This window comes from Salvia hispanica, chromosome 4 (genome assembly GCF_029641045.1).
Source record: "Salvia hispanica isolate PSC_SH4W2 chromosome 4, Shi_PSC_v1, whole genome shotgun sequence".
Lineage (NCBI taxonomy): Eukaryota > Viridiplantae > Streptophyta > Magnoliopsida > Lamiales > Lamiaceae > Salvia > Salvia hispanica.
The window spans coordinates 50,583,229-50,610,096 of NC_142695.1; the positions used below are offsets into that span (position 1 = coordinate 50,583,229).

A 26,868-nucleotide genomic window follows, 5' to 3' on the forward strand; every position below is an offset into this window, starting at 1 on the left:
AGAGAAGAAATGTGCCGACTTTTGCTAGAAAAGAAAAGACTCTCATATAATGGAACATATGAAATGGCAAAATGACTCTAGTACTATGGAACGAATGAAATACTTTAATACATAAAATTCATACTTATATTGCATCTCTCTTCCATTTCTGTCCTTTGTCTCTTGTTTGTTGGGACAGCCAAATTACACACATTTGCCTCTCTCACCATTTGAGAAGTGTGTTTTGAAGATAGAATTTTTAATTAAAAACCCGAATTTGTTCACGTTATGATAATATTGGTCCGACTAGAAGACTAGTAAAGTTAAATTTTCATCTGCATATAGGTGAGCGACCAAAATTCGTTTTCACCACCCAATTAAAAGAAAAAAGAAATAAATTAAAAATCAACTTGGGTGATTTATGAATATGTTAAATTAGAGCAAGAAATTTATGATCCATGCGATATTGCCTGAAACAATAGCAAGACATGTAACAGAATGCCGTCAAAGAGTTGCTAGATAATGAGAAGCCAATACAGTTAGGTCCTGTCCCTATTGCCACCTCATCTTTCCTAATTTCTCTTACAACATGGTAAAAATATGAGCTTCTGCAACTCAGTAGCCGTAGTTGTTGCCATAAACTGGGCCGTACCCGCCTGATTGCCCGCCGTGGCTGGGAGGATTTGAAGCAGCATTTGATGCGTATAGCGAGGCGGTATGCCCGCCATAAGAGTTGTACGCGTGCTGCTCTGCTGATGGAGCGTGTTGCGTTTGAGCCGCACCAGCAGCTTCGGCCATGAAATTCTGCCAGAAACAAGTTCCGTTATTGCAGGAGTTTAAAAAGATTGTTGGGATAAAAATAAAACGAAGGTTTATAGGTAAAATCAATCGCTAGACGAGCGTGCTGCACAGTTACCTGAATCAGTTGCTGAGCAGTTTGGACTTGAGAAGCAGTGCCACTAATCTCGACTGTCATCTCCCCTGGAAGACCCCTTGTTTCTTGAATGGCGACGGTAGCACCACTGACCCGCCGGATGTAACTTATACTGGCACCTTGTGTACCGATTACAGCATCAGCATAAGAGAGAGGAATCTGCATTTGCTGGGTCACCTGAAAACCCCCATTTACAGCAAGCTGTGATAACTAGGTCTAGCTGAACTCCAAAGTTTCTATAGATTCCTCAATCAGAATCACAAATTAGATGGAACAGGAGTTACAAACAAGCATTTGTTTAACCTGAGTGATTACAGATGGAGCTGCCTGAGTAGATGATGGATGCATTTGTCCTGGAGCTTCTCTACCATAGGCAGATATACCTTGATGAGGTGGTTTTTCTGTTTGACGTGGCATTTCAGTAGGGGGATAATAATTGTCAAACTGCTGCGGAGGCCTAAAATGAGGGGTGGTTCCATATCCAGGACCAGGACCTCCATGTCCATGTTGAGGATAAGATTGGGGAGGCGGAGCCCAGTGCTGCGGAGGAGGCATGTGATCCATCTGCGGATTGGGAGATTGCATCTGACCACAGAAATACATAAGCGCTAAGAAAAAAGAAAATCAATTGAACAAGATCCAACCCAATGTACTTGCAAGCAAAGAAACCTTACCTGCATTTCGATTATTGATATTATGCTTCGATCAACTAAAAATTTCCTCAAATGGGAAGCAATTAATTCAATAGCTTTTTGTGTTCCTGCAGGCTCTCCTACCACCTCTACTACTCTATCATCTTGAAGTGCAAAAATCGGTAGGTCTTCTGGAAATAATAAACCAACAATCGAATGGATGAGGCACTTTACATATTGGAACTCACAATAACAGCTTAACATATGGCATGAAGACACAGTTCAAAAATTTCGAACATTTATGTTCATATTTATGCATATCTGGTAACAAAAAAAAAACAAGTAGCTATCCCGCGCCATCTGCAATAGTATTCTCTCCAGGAGACAACTATTGCTACAATTTAATTTACATTCAACGCCAAGAGCTGATAGTCTAGAACAGAAAAATGTACATAGTAGCTAACAGATATACTCATTTTACGATATTTATCTAAACAACCAGAAGATTTTATAAAGCACATAGAGAGAGCTCAAGCACAACAAAGTAAGCAACGATGCACTGAAGATAAGAACTACAGAAAGACCGACTTCATAGTTTTTCAATTCAAGAGTAGATAATCAGATAAAAGTAAACAAAATATACATGATCGATCTGACTCTTTCTAAATTCATGAAGATACAAAAACTCCAAGCACATAGCCGAAAAAGAAAAAATTTGCAACCGGACTCGACAAGTAGCAAACTGAGAAACATGGCTGGGAAACTTCTTACGAAGAGACCAACTTGGCACTTGCTCACAAAAAAAGATATATAATCAGCAGAACCAAAGAGCTACGGATCAAGTTCAACTCCCTAAATAGATGGGTTATAGAGTCAGAAAGAAGACTAACCTGATCCAAGAACTCTAACTATGCAATTAGACTCTTCTTGAATGGATTTGACAGTTGCACCTTGTTTCCCAATCAAACTTCCTGCTTGAGGGGCTGGTACGAGCAGTTTTGTTGAGACCTTTCCTCCCGAGGCTGATGGTTGTTCAGAGGAATCATTCTCCAGTCCATCCACAACACGTCTAAGAACCCGGAGCAGACCATCTATGGCAGGAGGAAGGGCAGCATCAGGCTCTTCCTTGGCAGATACCATTACCTAACCAGAAAATTGCAAATCAACAACATCCCTCAAGTACTAAAATCTAAAACAATAAACTCAAGATTACTTAATATTACTCTTATTTGTAAAGCGGTCAAATGATACCTAGTTTAGATAACATTTGTATGTCCAATAAAAAAACTTATTACTCCAATAATGTAAAAATATTAGTCTTCTCATTAAATCTATTTAGCTGCCATGATCTATCCTCCTTAAGTCATTGGATGGGATAGGAGATAAGTTCTTCCACTAGTTGATATTGGCAACATAGTTAGAAATTCATTGGTAAAAAGTTCATCAAGTTTCAGGTTACGGAGGTATGCAATCATAAGATTTCTGACATACAACTTGATTGATTTTCATGGAGCATATTCTCTCACCCCATTTTTCATCTATCCAAAATATCTTTCACCATTCAATAGTTCTTTGCCCGTTGATATTTTAGGTGTACATATTCCGAATTCATTTCTTGAACCTTCTATTCTTGAAAGTAACATCTTTCACCATTCAACAGTTCTTTGTCCTCTGATATATTAGGTGGAAATATTCAGAATTGATTTCTTGAACCTTCTATTCTTGAAAGTAACAGACTTACAAGAGTTGATATGATCAAAATGCTAGCTCATAGCGTTTCCTTCAACACTTGACTGCTTACCTATCCGGGAGGTGAACCGGCCATCACTTGACTTATTTTCTCGGAACAGAAGATACCTTTGAAATTATTCCCAACACCAGAGGTTTATACTCCATCAAGTGGTTGGCTTAGGCAGCAAAGCTCTCCAACAAGCCAATCCTTAGTGAATCAGTACTCAGATAATCCATTTAGGTTAAGTTTTGGAAATCAGGACATTCTGTCCCCCGGTCTCTAACTATATTCTTCAATTAATAATTCATGCCCCTGTTCAGCAGGAACAAAATATGACACTAGTACATGTACTCTTAATAGGAAGCAGTATGATATCTTCACATGTTAAGGCTGGAACTTCACAAAATATATTCATAAAGCTTTTTTTAGTAACTTATACAACTAGTACATTATTATCTAGGCTATTTTAAGTTTTTTAACCAATGGCTGGTGACGTTTGCATCCAATCTTAGTGGCGTGTATAACTAGCCAATCATGAGGAACACTGTTTCCTATAAATTGGCTGACTTATAACAAGAACACAATCATATGGTAGCATACATCTGGGCAATCCCTACCACATATGCCAAGATAGATAATCTCATCAAGGAACTAAATCACCAGGTCCCAAAATCAACAAAAAGTGGGAGAGGAAATGTTATAACTTATTATTGTAATGATCTTCCCCTTCCTAGCATCAGGGTTCTTTCAATCAATATCTCTCAACGATCCTATTATTAGGTTTGATTTATTACACGTATATCACTTTGAAACTGCTTTCCTTCATATCTTGGTAGGCCATCTTTGTTAACTTAATAAATACCTCAAATTATGAATTGTATTATAAATTCTATACCCAAATAAGAGGATTAATAATTAAATGGTATATATATTATATATCACCTACGAAATATTCACAGTTAGCAGCAGTTAAGCTTTTAATAGATTGAATTGCACATTGCAGGGTGGTTAGTTTCCTAAAGGCATCCTCACTTTATTGATACTTGGATACCACCAGTTTAAGTCAAGTGAGAAGTATAAGCATCTCTTGAAAATATTCTCTTTTTTTCAGAACCTGGAGAATCCTTTTTGGGAAAGTGACCTTTTAATCTTTCTAACAGAGTTATATATGAGAATAATCAGGTAAATCATTCAAGCGGGCAGAAAATATATCAAGATATGGATCTTGGGGGTGGGAGGGGATCATGCTTGTTTAAATTTTTTGACAAGGATCTTGGAGGCCAAAATCTGAGCCTTGAGTATCAAGATAAAGGAGCTCAGTTTGGAGTAGGTACTCTAAATCTTATATGCATAGTAATACTAATACTGCATACATTGCATGATGATCATATACACTGTCCATAGGTATGCAGCACAAGCATAATTTACATTAATAGCCAAAAAACATTTTAACAATATATGTGAAATGGAATAGAAACCGAGAACCAACAAATGGACAAAGTGAACAAGAGGCATACAAGAATGCTCCTATAAACTTACTTAAGCATTAAACTTACTGAGATATTTCCAAAATATGACATCAAAACACATACTTGGTTGTTAGATCACATCCATTCAACTAACTTCAACATAAATATATGATACCGAGATCATAAATCAAATAAGAAATTTGCTTACAGCTCTTTCTCTTGTTCCTGGAGGACCATCAAGAATCTTTATCCGAGCTTTTGTCTCTTCACATGTTTTCTTTATATACTCTCCTTTCCGCCCAATTATAGTACCGACCTTCTGAGCAGGTACCAGCATCCGGAAAATACTCTCTCCAGGCCAACCAGGCCATCTTTCACCACCTCCAACAACTGATTCATCTGCATGGTCCTGTTTTGCATCAACCTGAGTGTTCTCTATAACCACATCTTTTGGCTCAGTTTCTTTTTCAATTTCATGCACACGTTCTACTACAATTTCACGTTCTAAATCATTTCCATGTTCTACTTCATTTCCATGTTCCACTTCATTTACATGTTCCGCTTCATTTTCATGTTCCACTTCATTTTCATGCTCCACTTCATTTTCAGGTCCGACTTCGTTTTGAGGTTCGATTTCGTTTTCAGGTTCATGCACAAGTTGTTCAGGTTCATATTCTTGTTCATGACCTTGTTCAACTTCATGGTTCTGATCAAGTTCAGCCATGATCTGCATTGAAATGAATACACAACAATGAACAACTACATATAGTACGTATATTTTACAAAACATGATCAGTAAAACTATCCAATCAGTTTCAAGTATGTCTAGGTATGCAAGGTACAAATTTTGAAGAGTCTATAAATGGTTCACAAACATTTAAAGGGGACGAATAAACAATGACTAGTATACTACTTAATTCTTAGATTACCATAATTTATAGCAATATGGTGATTTACTAAACTAGGGGAGTCTGACTGAACTTTCTTCTTTATTTTCTTCACATATTTTATTTATTCCACAAGTATTTTTAGGGATCCCTATCTATTCTCCCCTTGATGAAAATGAAATAAAATTTATATTATTAAGAAGTACACCAAGGGGGGGGGGGGGAGAGATCTGCACCTAATTTTTCATCTTTTCCTGAACCAACTCTTGTAATACACTAATACTCAGTTAAGTAACCCTCATTATTTCACCATTGATTGCAGCAACACATATATCACTTATACAGGAAGCCATATACAAAGAGGCCTACAAACTAGGGAACAAAAGGGCGAGGGTTATATACCCAATATTTTATGCTTAAGCAATCTAGTTATTATCCAGTTATAACAGTTTGAACCTCCATTTCCAAAACTTTTGAGCAACCATTAAACAATACTCCTAGTTGGGAAACCTTCAAAGAATTATCTTGTGATAAGTCCTAGCTAAAGGGAGAAAGGATATAGAAAAGGAAACCACACAACTTCTAGTCTTAAACCAGGATCTTTACAAATTTCTTCAGAATAGAATTATAAAATTTCACAACAGATTGAACCTGAGCTGCTGGTGCACTCAGGTAGTAAAATTCAGCTTCACTAAAAGCATAATATATAATATCCATAAACACGAACAACATGAAACAATAGAGAAGCATCTTTTCAATAGCCCTTTGAAGAAATTATCAGCTCAAAAGAAAAAAAGACGGTTAAAATAGGCTATAGCTTCTCGAAAGAGGTCTTCAACTAATTTCTCAGCTCATCTAATCAAGCAAAACTCGTAATCAACACACTACCATTTTAATCATAATTCGGTGCGCCCTCAAATACCCATTCAACAAAACGCTGAAGATACAAAAAAAATCAAATTCGGAACCAACTCACTGAAACACAATATTGACAAGAAAAGGATAACAAGAAGTTGAATTGAAGAAGCAATGGAAATCAAACTTTTCCTATTCAAATTATCAATCAAGAAACTTATCTGGGGCGCAGAAATATTTGGGGATAAACTCACATGGATGAGAGCGAGATAGAGCAGAGCCCGAAATGTAGGGTTTTAACTTTAACAAATTTTAGACTTATTTTATAGTCATATACTAGTACCAAATTTTCATAATTCAGAACACTCTCTAAATAAATTTAATAAACTGTTCAAAATAGAGGACATGATTATTTAGTATTAAGAGTATTATGGAAATTTGATTAAATAATCCGACTAAAATTTATTGTCGTATCCAAAAAGTTTTTAAGTACATGAAGGAACTTAGGAATGTGTACTCTTCCTTTAAATATATATTTTTATGAAATCTCACCGTATTTTTGTTAAACTGGAATATAAAGTAGTATAAATCACAAATTGGATGCTGAAATTAAACTAACAGAACTAGACTTCTTTTGAATCCTAAAAGTAAAATAATTCTCCTTCAATTAATAAGTCGGAATTTAAAATGTCATGACCCATGATTAAACATGGACATAAATTCTCATTCGTTAGCAGTTAGTGCTATAAATTAAGTACATTGATAGTGCTAACAAATGACTTAGGAAGGACAAATATACATATAAACCAATAATTTAAAAAATTAAGAAAGGGCATTTAAAAAGGAATTCAAATTCAAATATATCCAAATCGCGGCCGAACCAACTGATCCGGTTTTTTAAATAGTGATTGGATTAATAATTTCACCAAAACTCGTGCAAAAAATTCCTAAACATCAAAACATTACTGACGTTGATATGTAACCAGCTATAATCTCAAAAATAAAACTACTCTTCATGTATATGATTAATATATGCCATCCCTACTCTTACATCAGTTGAATCTTCTGTTCAAGAAAACTGGTGTATATAACATTCTACTTATCTAGTTCCGACTGTTCTATCCTGCAACGACAAAACCAAAAATTTACCTAGAAAACACAGCCCATAGTTAAGCATGAGATCAAATCAAAGATGGAGTTGCAAGCATGGACAAGGGCAACGAAGCAACCGAATCGAGTGGAGCTTATGCGAAAGCAGTGAAAGAAGTAGCTGGGCTAAATATGGAATAGCTAAAAAAAAACTTCTCTTCTGATCATTGGTATATACTATCGCCTGCTCAATTTTATCCCAACACAGACCCAACGACAACAATATAAACAGAGAGATAACAAGATCATGTCATTGCTTTCATACAAATGATAAAATTCCAAAGTACTCCCTCCGTCCCATAGAAATAGGTCCTTTAGAGTTGACACGGGTTTTAATGTGTAATTGGTAAAATAAGAGAAGAGAAAAAGTAATTGAAATTGTGTAGTGGATGGTGGAACCATAAATGATAAAGTAAAAGAAAAGAAAGAAAAAGGTTACCATAAATGGATATGGACTATTTCTATGGGACGGACGAAAAAGGAAATATGGCCTATTTCTATGGGACGGAGGGAGCTATGGAAAAAACAATAAATAAATACTTCATAAATAAATATTTATATGACTATGGATTACAACAGCCACATCAAGCAATCTATGGAATCGACTTGTGTAAAATAGTAAGTTAAAACAGACAGCGAAGAATCTATTAGATCACATTCCAGAAAATCAGTATTAAAGAGATCGATGCTTGAAAGAATCCCAAGTATTCTCAGATCACCAATGCACGGTCTACTACCCTTAAAAAGAAAAGATGCAGGTTGCCTGTCTCAAATATTTTGTAAAGAATGTTACTGTGAGGAAGGTGCTTCCATGGGGAACTCGAGAAAATGGGATCCTTGCTTATTGACAAAATTGAGAAGCAGGTCTGCTGTGAGAGGACAGACAATTACACCTTGATTCTTCCACAAAGACGCCAGTAGGATCCTTGATGGAAGAGAGATCTCTCCAAGACCCATATATCACGTACAAGAATCTGGAGTGACAAACATAGCAGCGGTACACATCAGGCATACAAATATGTTTGGTAATGAAAAGGACATCACTCAAAGCAAGAACGTTAGTCGTGAGTCAGAATGGTGGATATTTGCCTTTTGCAGTAACTTGCGCAAAGAGTTTTGAATAGCAAGATCTAATCACAGAAGTTACTATATCGTATGAGGGCTAGATCCACCTTAGTTACATACCTCCTTGTCTTTATCACCAGAAACAACAGCTCCATTTGAGTCGTATGCCTCAAACTTCTGCAAAGATTTTAAGCAAACACAGTATAAACATGATCGAACATAATACAACCATCTACATAATACAAATAAGAGCCTGCAAATTGATAGAAAGACTTGAACCTATTAAGCCAGTAACCACTTGGAAATATTTTTAGTAATCTTCTACAAGATAGGCCATTATTTTGTAGCCAGTTAAAGTAAAAGGGAACAAAAGCCATTATCAGAATAACAAGAAGAAATGAGTATATAGATTGAGGGTTCAAAGTAAACAGTTTTCAAAATAGGAAAACTACGGGATACCAATTCAGGAACTTAGATATATTTCACCCAAGATACCATCGACTATTGGCATCAGCTACCCTTTATCTTGTTTCCTAATAAAGACATGTATCGAGCTTGGAATTATGGAATCCACATTAACATTATAAAGATAAAGAGGGTTGTTACCTATGCTTATTCATCTGATGTTAATTCTTTTTCATAATAAGTTGGTGGAGCATTGAGATGATTGAGCTTACAAGATGTCAGTAGTGATCAAGTTTATTTACAATCCAATTTTCTGAAATAAGATCATTTTTCCAAAAGGGTATCAGGATCTTATAAGCTTTATAATCTCTTACTCCCTCCATCTCAGCTAAGATGATACACTTTACTTTTAAGTTTGTCCCAAATAAGATGACATGTTTTCTCTCTCTCTAATTAAAATGTTCAACTCTCTTTCCCTCTTCATTTAATACTTACCTCTCCTTTTCTTTCTCCAAATAAACACATTAACCAACAAATCCTAAAATCTCGTGTCGCTAAGAAACGTATAATCTTAGCCGGGACAGAGGGAGTAATATCTTATTTTGAGAACCAATTAAATATTTCTATTGTAAATGGAGACCTAATACTTGTAAGTTGTTTATAAGCTCTTAAACATTTTGTAAGTTGTTTGCAAGAACTTATTGGATCAGGCATACACCCTAGAACTACAAGGAAGGACCCTATAGTGGTTTTGGGGAGCTGCCGAGCTGATGTGGTGTTGCTAGTCTTGTCCACTGCAAGTACAAGCTGTCCAATGATCCAGTAATTTCTAATCAATATTAACATTAAACTTTATTTAGAAAGAATGGAATAAATTACTCCAGCTACTAGAAGTGGGCATTCAAAAATTCAAACTTCTGTACCAACCTTGCAGATGAATATTAAGCACTTGGAATCAATTACATCATAAGTGTACAGAACAAGCTTGGAGTTATACTCAATCATCAGTAGGAATATATATCCCGTTGTATATTTGGTTATATATGGGATGAAATTTGTATAAGCACCAATAACCAAGCTACAAAGAATCAGGAAACTTAACTTTCAAATTACCTGTTTGCTGAAAATCTCGATCGTAATTTGTGCAAAAGATTTCATGACATCGTTTTTATCTGTACCAATCTGCAAAAGTAACAATTCTTAATTTATGAAATATGAGGGATGTGCTATTTTAAATGTAGTTATAAATTAATTGATGCAGTTAAACTGAGTTTTACTCCATCCATCACCAAAAAATAGTCCACTTCCATTTTTAGTAAGTTTTTCTTTCTAATGAAGTGGGCCCCAATTTTCCACTAACAATACTTCAATCACTTTTGCTTCCATTAAAAGAGAACCAGTCTTGCTCTCCCCTACACTCACGGACAATTAAAAATAGAAAGGTTCAATCTACTCATCCAAATGCATAATTGTCACCTTGAAAAAATTAAATTGCACATCCTTCATCCCATCCCCAACACACACAGAGAAGCAAAGAATAATGAAGGCAAAAAACAAATAGAAATGAGGGATAGCAGAGTTTTAGTCCCCGCACAATGAAAATGCATTGATATATCATATATTCTAGATCAACAAGTTTGGAACTTCAGAGCATCTTCCCATAACTTATATTTTAAGAAGGCTACATATACAAAAAGCTCATCTTAAATCATTACTAAGAAATACCAGACGGGCTTGAAGAGTTCTTATTTTAACGATTGGCATGATCAGTTCCCAGTGAACGTGAACCCAGTCTCTGTGTTTGATTTCATTCTTGAGGGTCTGTCATAAAAACTGGATTAGAAGGTAAAACTGGAATTTTTTTTTATTAAAAATGAGCACTGCAGAAGCACAGAGGCTGCACCCAGCTAAACTACAACTACTGCACAGTGCACAGCATATTTAGAATAAGGCAGGTAAAGCATACAGAATACATGTGCTCTGTAACAAATTTCCTAAATGATTTTTTGTCTCCATTGGCCATTAGGGTATTTATCTGAAAAGATAAGGAGCACAAGTGAGAAACAAAACAAAGAAAATACGCATGAACCATTGTTGCAACCTAGAACCAAAATGACAAGATTGGACCTCTTGGTATAAATAAACAGATTCTTCATAGAACTTCTTTTTAGAATACCCATATTTCTTCCTCACTTGTGCAATTGCGTACATACTTTTTAGCTGCACAAAAAATCAAAAGCACCAACAATTCAATCAACGAATTTGATAAGGGCCTTAAATAGTAGAACTTGACAACAGTAATAAATGAGGAGATGAAATTACGTGTTCCATTTTCCAGCTCTGGGTTTAATTTCAACAAGAAAAAAGAGAGCCCTTCATGATTTTCAAGATTTCAAGAAGACTGCTTGGGAAATGATATTCACAGTTTGGTATTAAATTGTTACAGGCTTACAGCATCAACATGAATTGGTATGGAAGCTCCATAATACTTTATATTTTCTTGAAGCGGATCTTTACATCTTTCCCGGTTGTTGTTTGTGAGAACGATTATATTTGATTTTATGAACATTTGATGGTGTCATTCTATATGATTCTATGTGGTGGCCAAGCAGTTTTCCCAGGTTGGTGATTACGATGTTGAAATGGATGACCTTGGTGAAATGGATATGATTCTAGGAGGAAAGATAAAGAAACCCCAGTCCCCAAGTGTAATTTTTGTTTCAAGAGTACAAAATTTCTACCCAAGGACTACCTAAGGTTTCAGGTTTAACAAATATGAAGATCGGTGATTTATATCCAAAGCTGTACAGCAGCAACAATTAACTTCTTTTGGTCCAATAGTCCATTAGAAGAAACAGAGATGTCCACTTAAGTACCTGTGACATAAATTCTTCTTTTGTCCTTTTCCGACCCGATCTAGTAAAGCATCTGGAAACAACTTAATAAGTTAGTGGTGACAAGATTAAAGGTCATTGAGTCCCAATAGAAGAAGCAATGTCATGGACATTCAAAAGTCAGTGACAAGCAACCATGTCAAGAATCAAGAGCATTATTGAGAGATGCAATCTTATGCAAATGCAGGTCGAACTGAAGATGCATGCATTTACTGAAATTAAGTTGCTGTTATCACCAATCTCTGGCCCTATGTATGAAAAGGAAGGAAGAAAGAATAGAGGAGAAGAGAAATAGGAAAGGAAAATGACATGGTGGAGGGTGGCAGGGGATACATCACAAAAGGAAGGTTATGATCAAGAAACAGGACATCCATAATTTACATGAGGACTTTATTATGTTAGTATCCTTTATCTCAAATATATATCAACATGCTCTGCCATATAAATGTTAATAAGAAAAGAAGCACGGGTTTAAAGAAAATAGAAATATTTAGATTCAATAAACTGCACTTCCATGGGAACATGAAAACAAGGACCAAACTTAAGAAAGCAAACCAAAGGAAGCATGGTATAAACTGCAATTTAAACTTCTCTAATAATATCATAGGACAAAAGGATGGATAATAACTAGCTTAACCTAGAGAAAGCATGGTAAATTTAAACAGCAGATGTACCAACATCAAAATAACTACTGTCTCCCTCATTTCAATGAAATCCAGTCAACATACTATATGCCTTAATTACATTTCTCATATTTTACTGAGCCATGTAGGATTGTAGACAGTTCCAGAGCAAATACTACACTAAAGTCAATCAATTAATAAATGATAATGGGTTGGCTCTCTAAATTCTGATAGCAACTTTCTTCTATCTCTTCTTATTATACACAGAAGTATCATTTGACAACAACATAATACAAATAAATAAAAAGAAAGGAATGTTCCAATAGATCGATAGTCAAAAAAGATTCTATAGTACACATGACACGACCCCCCCCCCCCCCCCCCCCCCCGCGCGTTTCTTGAGTTATACAGAAGTATGATCTTAAAACATCAAATCAAATTTTCCATTATTATCTTCTACTAGATGATTATCGCATGACACCCGATTTTAGAACATTGTAATCATCAATATGGTTTCATGTGTCAATTATCTATTCTACTACTTCTCACCTACGCCAAAATGAGATTGGCTCACTTGGTGTATATGGGTCGCCTACAACTCCAGGGCTTGTAATTGATAATTTAACAGCCGCCTGCAATGAATAAAATTTTAAAAATGCAAAGGTTATACTATGTAACAGATGCTTCAGGCTGAAAAGCTATGGATATAGAATTATAGATGACCATCCGTACTCATAAATCAAAAGGATAAAGCTAAACACACTTGACGAATTCAGGAAGCGAAAATTGTATGAAGTGTACCATATACTCCCCACGTCCGATAATAACATTTCGCCACACATTTAAAGTAGGATCCTTACTCCACTCACGCACTACTAATCAATTTGTCGAAACCAGTACATTTTTGCAAGTTCAATTTACTTTTGAGAGATATGCATGTCAATTCTTCAAGACCTCCATAATGAAATGTTCTCTCTTATCAATATCCATCCTACCATAAATCTCATGCACAAGCTAAACCAAATCTCCAAAAATAATACCATACCGATTTTCTAGATTGAACCGGAGTTCTTGCAGGACTGCTTGGAGGAGTAGTTTCTGCTGCTTGTGCACTAAAGAACCTGAGACAGCTGATGCCTGGTGACTTGACCTCCTAAGACAGCAAAATGAAAGTTATACAAAGAAATAATTGATACACAAAAAGAGGATGATGAGGCAATTAATAACAAGGTCGATCTTAGCTTATTGTTAGGATCTTTACAACTAAACAAATCCAAACAGAATGTAAAACACAGTTTGGAGGAAATTGACAGGAAGCTCATGGAATTGATTTAACGCACTGATAGTGATTTCAGCAGAAAATGAGAAGGCTCCGACGATTGCTCGAAGCACCACCGCGACGGCGTCTGATGTGTCAGAATACGGCGCCATGACTGGAACCAAAAAAAAGTTCAAGCAATCAAAATATAATTATAATTGTAGCAAGAACAAAATAGAAGAACCGCAATCGAGAGACAGAGAGAGTACCTGCGCTAGAGATCTCGCCATTGAAGAGGTTGAGGTTTTGCCAGGGTTTTGCAGAATTGAAGATGGCTTATTTTCACAACATTTGAGATCGTCTAAAATAAAATAAAAATACTCAAGTAAAATTTTGTCTAAATCTAATTTTCATGAATTTGAAATGCGGAATTTATGAATTAAGTTAGATAAGTTGAATAAATTAGTGTAACGTAGGACTTATTTATATTTATATTACTGGGGAGTGTTATATTACTAACTCAATACCTAATTGCTAACTACAACTAAATAATAGCCATTAGATATTCAAATTAAGGGTCTAGATCATCAATCAAAAATATTAATACGATCAACAAGAAACGTTAATAAAGTCATAGGATTAATTCTATAAAATATCAATAGGGGTATTAATATCAATTAACTACATGTTTTATAACTAACTTTTAAAAGAAATCCCAAAACTTTAAATTCATATAACATATATCAAATTAAAGATAATTTTATAAGGATTCCAACGATATCATATATGCATATGTTCCGACGTCAAAATTTGAAAAAAAAATTGAAAATTTTTCAATTTTTTCGTAAAGCAGAAATGTCAACATACTATATAAAATATGTCAATATAATACATGTAGAATGTCAATATAAGCAATGGGTTAACATTCTTAAAGCATCGTGGTGACATTCTCAAAGCATTGTGTTGATATTTCCGAAACACTATATTGACATTTTTATCTAAAACCCTAATTTGGCGTTTTTTTTTATCTTTTTTGATTTTATTAATAAAAACGAAAATTACACGTGGCAAATTGTAGACCACACGTTTTCTAAAATCATATGGCCTTAAATTAGTTGTAGTTAGCAATTAAATGATAAGTTAGCAATTGATCACTCCCCTATATTACTTCCTCTGTTTTGGAATAGGAGTTTTATTTACTATTATAGCATGAGTTTTAAAGAGAAGTGATTTGAATAAGTTAGTGGAATATGAGTCTCATTTGTATGAATATATATTAGTTATATAACAAAATTTGAGTGAAATAATTGGTGGAATGCGGCCTACTTATTATTGATGGTAAAAGCAAAACAGGACTCTTATTGTGGAACGGACGAAATGGCAAAATAGGACTCTTATTGTAGAACGGAGGGAGTAGTTTTAGAATAAAATGTGAGTGAAATAATTTGAAGGAATTTGGAGCCTACTTACCATTTAGAGCATCCACAATGGTAAATAGGCTAGCCTATTTCTCCTCCTGCCACATCATTCAGCACTAAAATTCCCCTTGCCACATTATTAGGACAAACAACTGGACAAGCAATAGGCTAGCCACATCATCAGCACTATTAAAAAAACAACTAAATTTACGGAATTAAACACAAAATACGGAATTAAATTTACGACACATATACGGGAAAATTCGTTAATTTTATTTAAATAAAAAAAAGTACATTAACTAAAAATTAAAAAAAATACATAATAACAAAAAATTCGGGCTTCCACACACGAGCCCCCGACCCACTCTACTCATCGTCGCCGTCGCCGCCATCCCCGCCACCACCGGCTGCACCCCCGGCATCTGAGCCTGCGTCTGATCCCCCCAACTGTGCTGCGAAGGTATCCAAATCGACCCGCATACTCTCGAGCATTGAGTGAAGAAACCTCTTCTCCACGGGTCAGTTGTCTCCCTCCATTCGGCCAAGATCTTGTGCATCTGTTTGCGCGTTTGTTGATGCGCGTAGAAGGCGAGCTCGGCTCCGACTTGCCAACGGGGAGGGATGCCGACTGGACCTCATGGGACCACTGGGCGACTCCCCTCGCTGCCCGTTGCGCCCTCCTCTGACCATTCGGGCGAGTGCGGCGACGAAGAATGGAGGGGACGGCTCCTCTGGAACATCCTCGGGGAGGTCGTGCGAACCGCCGCTGCTGCCTCTGTAATCACCGGCATAATTCAGTCGCTGCTTCTTCGACCAGCCAGCATCGACACCCGGCCGGAACTTCTCAGTATACATCAGCACCAGATGGCAGTTCCAGTATGTGAATTCCTTATACAGCCTCGGCACGGAGAAGGCTTTCTCTGCTATCCTCTTGCAATCCTCGTCAGTCTGGCCATTGGTCTTCATGCTGAGGGCGTTGGTGTACAAGCCCGCAAATCGGGAGACCGCAGCCCTAATTCGCTCTCATCCCTTCCGACACTCCTCCCCGGTGTATGCCTTCCCATGCGGGCAATTCCTCTGGTAGGCTGCTACAATTTTAGCCCACATGTTGACGCTCCTCTGATTGTTCGAAACAAGGGGATCGTCACAAACAGACACCCAAGCCTTGGACAGCGCGACGTTCTCATCATCCGTCCACTTCCTTCGTACACTGTCGTCATCAGCCGGCTGCGACGACTCGCCTACCACCTTTTTACCCTTCTTCTTCTTCTTCTTCTTCTTCTTCTTCTTCTTCAGTCCACCTCGACCCTGCCCCCGCCCCTGACCTACTCCCTCTGTCTGAATGGGAGTGTCTTCGAATCGAACGCCCGGTAACAAATCCTCTATGGAGAAAGTGTCATCTCCAGTGAATTACGTCTCCACCGGGGTTGATGTGTGGGAAGACGCAGTCAAAAAATCAAGAGTGGGGTGATAGATATTGTCCCCCCCGGCGTCACGGACTGCACGGGCTGCACCCCCGCCTGCCACCCCGGCATCATCTATGGCATCATCTGCATCCCGGCTCCCCAACCGGGCATCATCTGCATACCGGGTTGCATGCCCGATACCCCCTGACCGCCGCCTTGGGGCATCATCTGTTGCCAAGGGTACATGTTGTAGTACACGCTGCCCATCTGCCCCCATCCCGCTCTCGCGGGTACCGTGGGAGTTTGATTCCCACTCGTCGTTGGAGTAGACTCGTTGTTGTGATCCATTTCGCGTTGTTGCTCTTGTACAGAAATTAAGAGAGAGAGAAAACTCGTTAAAACAAGTAGTGCGAATGAAAATGACGTGAAAATCGCGTATATATAGTGTTTCGAAAATTTAATTAAAAAAAAATAGTGCTGGCCGATCGCTCGCTGATCACCAGCCTACAATGGCGGCGAGCGGATCGCCGAGCGCCCGAGAATCGGCGAGTGCTCGCCGAAATTCTCGTCGATTCAGCGCTCGCCGGTTGCAATGGTTCGGCGAGCGGGCCGGGTATCAGCTAGCCGGTCGCTCGCCGATTACTGTGGATGCTCTTATGGTAAAAATGAAATATAGTAACTCTTGTTGTGGAGATAAACGAGATGACAAAATAAGACTCTTGTTGTTGAAAGGAGTTGTTGAAAGAGGGGTATGTTTCCAAAATAAAACAGGATCTAGACGTGCAATCAACATTATATCATTATATGAGCTTTGACAAATAGGATACCATCACAGAGCCAGAAATTCTGTATAGGTGGGACAAAATTCCATACAAAGACATTTTTAAGGATTTTATAAGGAGCATTTATAATGGTATTTCAAAAAAATTTAAAAATAATGATCAAAATAGTACTAATGAATTTTTTTGAAGTGGGGCATTTGCCCCTTGTAGGATGCATGTACATCCGTCTCTGCCATCTTATAAATATTCTCTTTGTTCCTTATTAAATGATTCATATTTATTATTTGGACGTCCGAAGCTAAATGAGTCATTCCCATTTTTAGTATTTTCTTTCTTACTTGTTCTTCTATATTTTACTAGCATCTTACTACTTTTTCTTCCCACATAGTTAACAAAACTCATTTTCTTATATTCCGTGCCGAAAAGAAATATTTCACCTAGTGAGGACGGAAATAATAAATAAGAAGGAAATTAAAAATAATGATAATGACAAATATAGGATGAGAGTAGTGATATAGGGTAAGTGCCCACTAAGCACATAACTAGAGAACAAATTACAACCACAAGATCAAAAAAATCAAGAGCTAGTAATAACACATGTGATTTTGAATTTGAAGGAGAAATCAGTTCACTTTATCATAGATTTACTTCATTATAACAAGGCGGGGGTATAATGGTCATTTCACTAATAAAATTAGGGTTAAACTCTAATTAGTCTCTCATTTATGAAAATCGTCTCTCAAGCTCGATTCTCTCTTCTTTTCATTCTCCCATGGTCGATTCATTCTCATTCAACGTCAACGCTGTTGCCGTTGCCTCATTCCGTTATCGTTAACATTCCTAACGATTTAGAACTCAACGTTCCGCCGTTGTCAACATCGAACAAATATAATCAAAACATAAAGATTTCTCAAAATGTAATTATTCCTACCAACTTAGAACTCATTTTCCATTAACATTTTTTCATCCGATTTAGATTTAATTTTATTTTGTAGCTTTTAAATGTCAAAGCAGATTCACAACTAGAGAATCCGGCTGTATACTCAAAATCGCTGATTGTGAGTCATTCCTATTTATTGCTTTGATTTTCTTCATTTCAGTGTAGTTTTTTTGTGATTTCAGTGAAGTGTATAGAGCTTAAAGTGAACTGATAAATGCTAAGAGTGAAGTGATATATTGCTCAGTTTTTTTTTCATTTCAGTGAAGTAAAATATGCTTAAAGTGAAGTATTTCATGGTTAGAGTAAAGTGTTAATGTTCCATGCTTATATTGCTCTATATTATCATTTCAGTGAAGTAAAACATGCTTAGAGTGAAGTTTTCCATGCTTAGTGTGAAGTGTTTGTGATTCATGCTTATATTACTCTGTTTTTTCATTTTAGTGAAGTAAAATATGCTTAGAGTGAAGTATTCCATGGTTAGAGTGAAGTGTTTGTGATCCATACTTATAATGCACTATTTTTTTTATTTTAGTGAAGTAAAACGTGTTTAGAGTGAAGTATTCCATGCTTAGAGTGAAGTGCTTGAGATCCATGCTTATATTGCTCTGGTTTTCATTTCAGTGAAGTAAAACGTGCTTAGAGTGAAGTATTCCATGGTTAGAGTGAAGTGTTTGTGATCCATGCTTATAGTGCACTATATTTTCATTTCAGTGAAGTAAAACGTGCTTAGAGTGAAGTGTTTGTGATCCATGCTTATATTACTCTGTTTTTTCATTTTAGTGAAGTAAAATATGGTTATAGTGAAGTGTTTGTGATCCATGCTTAAAAGTGCACTATTTTTTCATTTCAGTGAAGTAAAACGTGTTTAGAGTGAAGTATTACATGGTTAGAGTGAAGTGATTGTGATCCATGCTTATAGTGCACTATTTTTTCATTTCAGTGAAGTAAAACGTGTTTGGAGTGAAGTCTTCCATGCTTAGAGTGAAGTGTTTGTGATCCATGCTTATATTGCTCTGTTTTTCATTTCAGTGAAGTAAAATGTGCTTAGAGTGAAGTATTTCATGGTTAGAGTGAAGTGTTTGTGATCTATGCTTATATTGCTCTGTTTTTTCATTTCAGTGAAGTAAAACGTGCTTAGAGTGATGTATATGATGTGTGTCTTATAGTATTTTTTGTTTACTGGTTTCAGTGAAGTGTATAGACCTTAGAGTACATAAAGTATATGCTGATTGTTACTATGGTGAGCGGGGACAAGATTGGAAATGTATTGCCTAAAAGAAGCAGCAAGGGAATACTCCACAGACTAAGAACGAAGTATTGCAGCACATAAATGTTGTCGGAAACAAACCATGAATCATTGAATAACTTGGCGACAACATCAAAGCATTATCAAGAATGTAGCAACAACATGAAAATAGATGTGGAAAAATTATTATAAACTTCAAGCGTTCATGCCCATTTGTATGAAAATGATATAGTTCATAATATTTGTCATTATGTTCAATATAAAGCTCATCCATTTCAATTAAATTAAATACTCCCCCTGTCCCATTAGAAATCAAACGTTTTTCTTTTTGGGTTTTCCCATTAAAAATGAAACGTTTCTGAAAATGGAAACAATACTCTCTCTACTTTTTCTTCTCTCGTACTTTACTCTCTATTCGTTAACTCACAACACTACATAAAATCCTGTGTCGAAAAGCAAATATTGCATATTTAATGGGACGGATGGAGTATTATGTTGACTATTTACTTCACTGTAGAACATATTTGCTTCACTATAGAGCATATTTGCTTCACTGTAATTCACTGTAAAGTTATTATACTTGACTATAAGCATATAATAGTTCACTATATGCACAATATACTTCATTGTAGTTAAAAAATTGTAAACTATAAGGTATGTTCAATTTACATCACTATATACACAATATACTTCACTGAAAATGAAAAAAATAGTAGACTATAAGACATGCACAATATACTTCACTTTATGCTTAATATACTTCAGTTTATGCTCAATATACTTCACTATATGAAAAAAAAAAACAGTTCATCATTAGAACATTACACTTTATGCATAAATATACTTCACTTTATGCTCAATATACTTCACTTTATGCAAGATTAAAAATCATATTTACTTCACTGGAATGAAAAAACAGTACACCATAAGGTATGCTTAATATACTTCACTATATGTTCAATATAGTCAGTACACTATAACCAATATTCTTCACTCAAATATTAAAAATCATTCAAAAGTGAACTAAACATTCTACAAAGTGAACTATTTCTGCCAGATTCTGAAATCTAGAATCGTGATGAATCTGAAATCTGGAATCGAATCATGAGAATTCACGACGAAGGACGATCGATCAGGAATCAAATCTGGAAATCATGCTTGACGAACGATTAGAAATCTGGAAATCACGAACGAGATGAAAGATGAACAAATCTGGAAAAGTGATAAATCTGAAATATGGAATCTAATCATGTGAATTCACGACGAAGGACGATCGATCAGGAATCGAATCTGGAAATCATGCTTGACGAATGATTAGAAATCTGGAAATCACGAACAAGACGAACAAATCTGGAATCTTGAAATCTAGAATTAAATCATGATGAACAAATCCAGAGGATTAACGATCAGGAATCGTGAATTTTGGAAGAAATTGTGAATTGTGAATCTCCTTTGAGATGAACAAATCTTGAATCGTGATGAATATGAAATCTGGAATCGAATCATGTGAATTCACGACGAAGGACGATCGATCAGGAATCGAATATGGAAATCATACTTGACGAACGATTAGAAATATGGAAATCACAAACGAGATGAACAAATCCGGAATCATGATGAATCTGAAATCTAGAATTGAATCACGATGAACAAATCCAGATGAATAACGATCGGGAATCGTGAATTTTGGAAGAAATCGTGAATCGTGAATGAGCTAAGAAAATCACTGAAATATGGTGATGGTGAAGAAATCGTTTGTTTGAATTAGTAATATTGAATTCCATAAATGCCCTTGGGTTATATTTAAGCAATAGGATTAATTTGAAGTATTAAAATTTGTGGCTGAGATTTATTCTCTAGTTATGGACTTAAAATTAGTTAAACATTGATCCCTTCTCATTCTCATGGGACGAGTGGTTTAATTTTGCATGCACAAAAACACCTAAAACAAATCACAAAGATTTTAGTACTGGACTTCGTAATGTAGATTTTAGTACTCTAGTTTAGAAAAATACATATATCCACACTACATAACGGAACTGAAAATTTTCAAAGATTTAATTTTATGACTATTACTACTACTATTTTTATCGGATACAATGATAAAAGGTATCATAATATTTTAAATACACGGAAATTAAAGTAATATTCTCCAAATCATTTAAAACAAAATTTATTCGTACGACACTGCTTTGAAATACATCCTTATAAAATAAAAAGGGTGAATCAACAATAGCAATGACAAAAATGATTAGGACTCGGCTGTGCGAGAACTTTGCAAAAGCCTCCTTTAGAACAATTTGACGATTTGCACATTGAATCGCACGTCGAGTTATCTAGCTCTGGTACACATCTACCAATGTGGTTGTTGTCGCAACACTTCAGCTTTTGTCCTTCCACTAAACCACCTAAATATTTAAAGAGTCAATTGAGATGAGTATATTGTTTGTTAAATTGGGATGTAATCAAATGCAAACTCTAAATACTGTATAAATTTTAAACTATGATTTAGACTGTTGAAAAATGTCAACAGATGATAAAATTACATCAATAGAAAATGTCAACACATTATCAACGGTTGATGTTGTGTTGACATCGTGTTGACATTTTGTGTTGATGTAATTTTATCATCGGTTGACATTTTTCAACAGTCAAAATCAAAATTTAGAGTTTGTACAATATTTATAGTTTATATTTTATTGTTACCCTTTAAAATTAATAGAATGAAATGTGTTATGCCGTAATAATTATGGAGGAACCAAAATTCTATTAATATTCACATTTTAAGTGGTCTTTTTTTTATAAAAAGAAAAAAAAGGAGAAACGTAAAATACAAACCTGTGAAAACGACGAAGACAAAGAAGAAGCACACCAAAAACTTAGAATTAGGACTAGCCATGTTAACTTGTTTTTATTTAGCAATAATAATAGAGATAAAGATGAATACTGAGTGGTTGGTGAAAGGTGTTTTCACTTTTCATTATATATACGAAAGTTTGTTTTTGCAGTGTACATCGAAAGTAAATTTGCATTAATTGATTTAATCTCTTTGGATTAAAAAATCTTTTCCTGTAATAGCTTAAAGGAAATATATGATAAACTAATTTCTTTTTAATCGAGATCTCTCGACCATATATATTTTCTTACTAATAGCAATAAAATTTTATTTTCTAAACAACCCATATGTTATCTCTAATAAAATTAATTAGAAATAAAATTTATTGGTATTCTATAAATATGACTTGGAATTTTTAATTTTATATCCTCATATAAAATTGGAGAATCAAACAATAGTAATGACAAAAATAATTAGGGTCTTTGTGGGGGAGAACTTGGCAAAACCCTCTGACTTGGAGAATCAAACAATAGTAATGGCAAAATAATTATCTAGCTTTGAAGAATTATCACTTGTTTTTATCACATTTCAGCAATGATGTAATTCCTAACATTATATTAACCTCTGACCAATAGCATGTCATTTCATAAATAAATATGAAGGAAATTAATTAATAATGGCAATGACAAATATGGGAGAAGGGTGGTTTAATTTTGCAAATCACAAAAACACCTCAAACAAATTTCACAATCAACAATCACAAAGACTCCTATTTTGATCTATTTATATGCTTATTTTCATTGTTGGCTTAGTATTGTATTTTTTGCACAATAATTATAAAATAGTGTGAATTTTATAATTTACAAGAATACATATATGTACACAATATATAGCGAAACTGAAATTTTTTCTAAGATTTATTTTTATTATTACTAATATTATTTTTATCGGGAATAATAATAATTGAAGTGGTCATAGTTATTTATTACCATCGAGACAAATTAAAGTAATATTATCCAAAAGTACTAAACACAAATACAATGACGGTTTCAAAAAAAATTTATTAGTACCAAAATGATTAATCAACAATAGCAATGACAAAAATGGTTGGGGTAGCCGTGTGGGAGAACTTTACAGAACCCTCCTTTGTAACATTTTGACGACCTACACAATGAGTCGCACTTTGAGTTGTCTAACTTTGGAACACATCTACCAATGTGATTGTTGTTGCAACAATTCAATTTTCCTTTCACTAAACCACCTGAAAATTGGACAAAAATAAAGCCACAAAAACAGTTTATAACATAAAATAACATTGAAAAAGGGAACAAAAACAAATCAACTTATAGACAAGAAATATTATATTCAAAATTTAAAAAAAAAAAAAAAAAAAAAGCCAATGGAAGAACACAAAAAAGCAGACAAATGGGATGATTATACTATTTTTTTTTGGTAATGGGATGATTATACTCTTTGATATACATATATCTTTCATTGATGGAATGAAATATACATTAAACAATTATGGAGGAACCAAAAATTCTAAACCAAATAAATATTCATATGTTAAGTGGTCAGTTTAAGAAAAAGAGACACACGCAAAATACAAACCTGTAAAAACGACGAAGACAAAGAAGCAAAACAACATAAACTTAGCATTAGCCATATTAACTACTCCTTATTTGCTTTACAATAATAATGAAGCTCTAGGTGATAAGATGAATAATGTTATTCATTATATATATAAGAAAAAAATTTATTCGGTTTTGGTATAAAAATCTTTCACTTTGAAATGAAAATCGATAGTCATGTTGCATTATTTGATTTAAACTATTTGGAGTAAAAAATCTTCTTTTGTAATAGCTTAAGTAAGTATTTGATAGCATTACCTTTTAGTAGAGATCTTTTAATTCTTACCGTAGCAATACAATTCTATTTTATAAATAACCCATATTTTACTTCTTTGCTTATATATTTATATTTTAAAATCATTAGAAGAAACTTATAAATTGTAGTATCAGTTACGGGTGGGTAGGTACGGTATACCTTACCGAAACCACCATACCGTATACTTATCATAAATACGGTATGCGAAAAATTCATACATTTATCTTACCAAAGTTTTCGGTATACCTTTTTTCGGTATGACGAATTTCTATACCGATATTGTACCTCATTTTCGGTATATCGTACCGAAGTTCGGTATACCTTACTTTTGCGGCATATCTGACTTTCAACATCAATTAAAATAGAAAATTAGAGTTTTTAGAATATTATCTATATTTTATAATTTTAAAAATAAATTAAATATAATTTATACATAATTATATTTATATTTCACAATAGATTTTATAATTTAAAAATATATAAAATAAGTATATTTTATATATAATTGTGTTTATATTTTTGTGGTATATACCTTAGTTTACGGTATATACCTTAATTTACGGTATATACCGAATTTCGGTATGCAGTGGTACACCGCGGTATTTGAAAATTCATACTGTTACCTTACCAGAATCTTTCGGTAAGGTATCATACTGTACCGAAAGTCACGGTATAACGAAAATTCGGTATTTTCGATATTTTTTCGGTACGATAAGGCCGTTATTTCGGTATTTCGGTATTTTTCCCCAGCCATAGTATCAGTATTATTAGGGGTGGGAATATGGATATCGGGTATTGGGCTTACCCTTACCCGTACCCGACCCGATATCCACCGAGTATTGGATACCCAATATCCAATTTTATGGGATTGAGTATGAGTTTGGATATTGAAATTTAAGATAAATCGGGTATTGGGTAACCCGAATATCCAATTTATTATTTAAAGCATTTTTTTAAATTAGGTTTAGCCTTTTTAGGCTTCAAGAGCTGAGCCAATTTATTTACTAATTACAATTTACTAGGTTAACTTTCTCTAAACTTATATAAATAAGTCGATCTCTCTTACTCTAGGTCACGGCTTCTCCAAACTCTCAAGTTTTACGTATTGCATTATCAACTCATGTGGTTTTTATATTTTAGTTAATTATTTTGACTTTTGAACTATATTATTGGTTGCTTCTACAGTTTAATTAAATGCATAACTTTTATTATTTTACTTATGTATTGCATAACCAATCGCCATAAATATAATCATATACTTTAAAGTTAAAGTAACTCATTTTTTATAGTTTTATACTAACAAAATAAATGCAACATTAAAGATATTAGTCAATTTAAATATTTCTATAATTATATTAATATAATAAATTTTGAATTTTTTTTATTAGTTATTAACACACGTAAAGAATCGGGTATTTGGGTACCCGATATGTCGGGTATGGATACCCGTGCGGGTATTGGAGTACCCGAAAATATATTGGGTCGGGTTTTGGCATTTAGATGATTTTCGGTTTGGATACCCGGTTTTTTCAGGTCGGGTATCCATGGATACCCATATTTGTTTCAAAAGAACATATGATTATATGATGAATTAGGGTGTCTCCACCGGAGGCCGTCCCGTTCGCCCGTCGGCGACGTCCGACCGGACGTCCGCCGTAGTGAGCGGGACGTCCGCCCATGCCCGTCCAGAGTGCCCCTGAGATGGGCTCGCCCCGACATAGGGATCCTCTACAACACCGATCCATGCCATGTCGAGCGATTCGCATTAGTGCCGCCTACCGCAACGTCAAACCGCCTGGGGCGAAGCCTCGCATACCCGAGCAATGCCGGAAACAGTGGCTTCGGTTGAGGCCTAAGCTCAGTCGTTTTGCCGCCCTCTACCAAAACAACATGCGCATGGTAACCAGCGGCATGTCTGAGGATGATGTGAAGAGACAAACCTTGGCCCAGTACCCCAACCGAGAGTTGAACATCAAAGAGTTTGACCAGTGGGAGGCCTTTCTCGTGGTCAAGGATTCGCAAAAGTTTGCGATTGGTATCGAATCGGGCTGGAAGCGGACGAAGATCAACTCTTCCGGTGAGCACAGCAGCAGTGCTGGTTCGCACGAGCTCCCCGAAGCCGAGGAAGAGGCCCCGCTACCACGAACAGACTCTCGCCGTCGTCGGCGCCCGATGGGGCAACAGGCTGCGCAGCGGATGGCGAGGGGAAGCGGCAACGGCAACGGGTCCTACGAGGTCGAATCGGAGGCCCCAAGAGGCCCAGAGGACGGCGTCCTCGCCCGCGCGCAGCAAACGAAGACCCTGATGCAGAGCACTATGAAGTGGTATAACACGCAGGATCCAGTGTTGAAAAGGATGTGCAAGGAGGTGGTCGACCAATGTCGGCGCGATTTAAGGCTGCCACCCATTGATGATTATGGCGTAGAGATCGGGGGCGGGGACGTCGGAGGTGGCAGCGGCACGGGCGATGA

At 35.7% G+C, this 26,868-nt stretch overlaps 2 protein-coding genes across 4 annotated transcripts; both read right to left on the bottom strand.

Moving 5' to 3' along the window:
* Positions 1–394: 394 nt before the first annotated feature.
* Positions 395–6,867, bottom strand: LOC125193760 (flowering locus K homology domain-like). 3 transcript variants are annotated; one of them, XM_089056296.1, is made up of 7 exons: positions 6,743–6,867; positions 4,955–5,473; positions 2,436–2,688; positions 1,588–1,736; positions 1,217–1,498; positions 896–1,090; positions 395–783 (listed from the first exon to the last, which is right to left on the bottom strand). In XM_089056296.1, exons 2-7 carry the CDS (start codon positions 5,468–5,470, stop codon positions 595–597), a joined length of 1,584 nt encoding a protein of 527 aa, XP_088912422.1. In that variant the 5' UTR covers positions 5,471–5,473; positions 6,743–6,867; the 3' UTR covers positions 395–594. The 3 variants fall into 3 exon arrangements, with proteins under 3 accessions (XP_088912422.1, XP_047947588.2, XP_088912421.1); XM_048091631.2 differs by lacking the exon at positions 6,743–6,867 and adding an exon at positions 6,522–6,699; XM_089056295.1 differs by lacking the exon at positions 6,743–6,867 and having other exon boundaries at positions 4,955–6,699.
* Positions 6,868–8,152: 1,285 nt separating this feature from the next.
* On the bottom strand, positions 8,153–14,295 carry LOC125192456 (Mitochondrial inner membrane translocase complex, subunit Tim44-related protein). The gene is made up of 11 exons (XM_048090034.2): positions 14,152–14,295; positions 13,965–14,057; positions 13,670–13,777; positions 13,174–13,256; positions 11,984–12,035; positions 11,235–11,327; positions 11,074–11,142; positions 10,833–10,928; positions 10,221–10,289; positions 8,823–8,879; positions 8,153–8,611 (listed from the first exon to the last, which is right to left on the bottom strand). The coding sequence occupies exons 1-11, from the start codon at positions 14,170–14,172 to the stop codon at positions 8,525–8,527; spliced, it is 828 nt and encodes a 275-aa protein (XP_047945991.1). The 5' UTR covers positions 14,173–14,295; the 3' UTR covers positions 8,153–8,524.
* Positions 14,296–26,868: the final 12,573 nt, after the last annotated feature.

What these genes read in the sequence shown, in the direction of transcription:
- LOC125193760 (XM_089056295.1), bottom strand. Translation starts at nt 5,536, where the DNA reads ATGTTTTGTAAAATATACGTACTATATGTAGTTGTTCATTGTTGTGTA. An exon ending in AGTTAGAGTTCTTGGATCAG is followed by an intron (nt 1,737 to 2,435) that starts GTTAGTCTTCTT and finishes TATTATTTCCAG; the next exon opens with AAGACCTACCGATTTTTGCA. An exon ending in CTCCATCTGTAATCACTCAG is followed by an intron (nt 1,091 to 1,216) that starts GTTAAACAAATG and finishes GGGGGTTTTCAG; the next exon opens with GTGACCCAGCAAATGCAGAT.
- LOC125192456 (XM_048090034.2), bottom strand. Translation starts at nt 14,172, where the DNA reads ATGGCGAGATCTCTAGCGCAG. An exon ending in TGGCGAGATCTCTAGCGCAG is followed by an intron (nt 14,058 to 14,151) that starts GTACTCTCTCTG and finishes TTTTGGTTCCAG; the next exon opens with TCATGGCGCCGTATTCTGAC. An exon ending in TCGAGATTTTCAGCAAACAG is followed by an intron (nt 8,880 to 10,220) that starts GTAATTTGAAAG and finishes AAATCTTTGCAG; the next exon opens with AAGTTTGAGGCATACGACTC.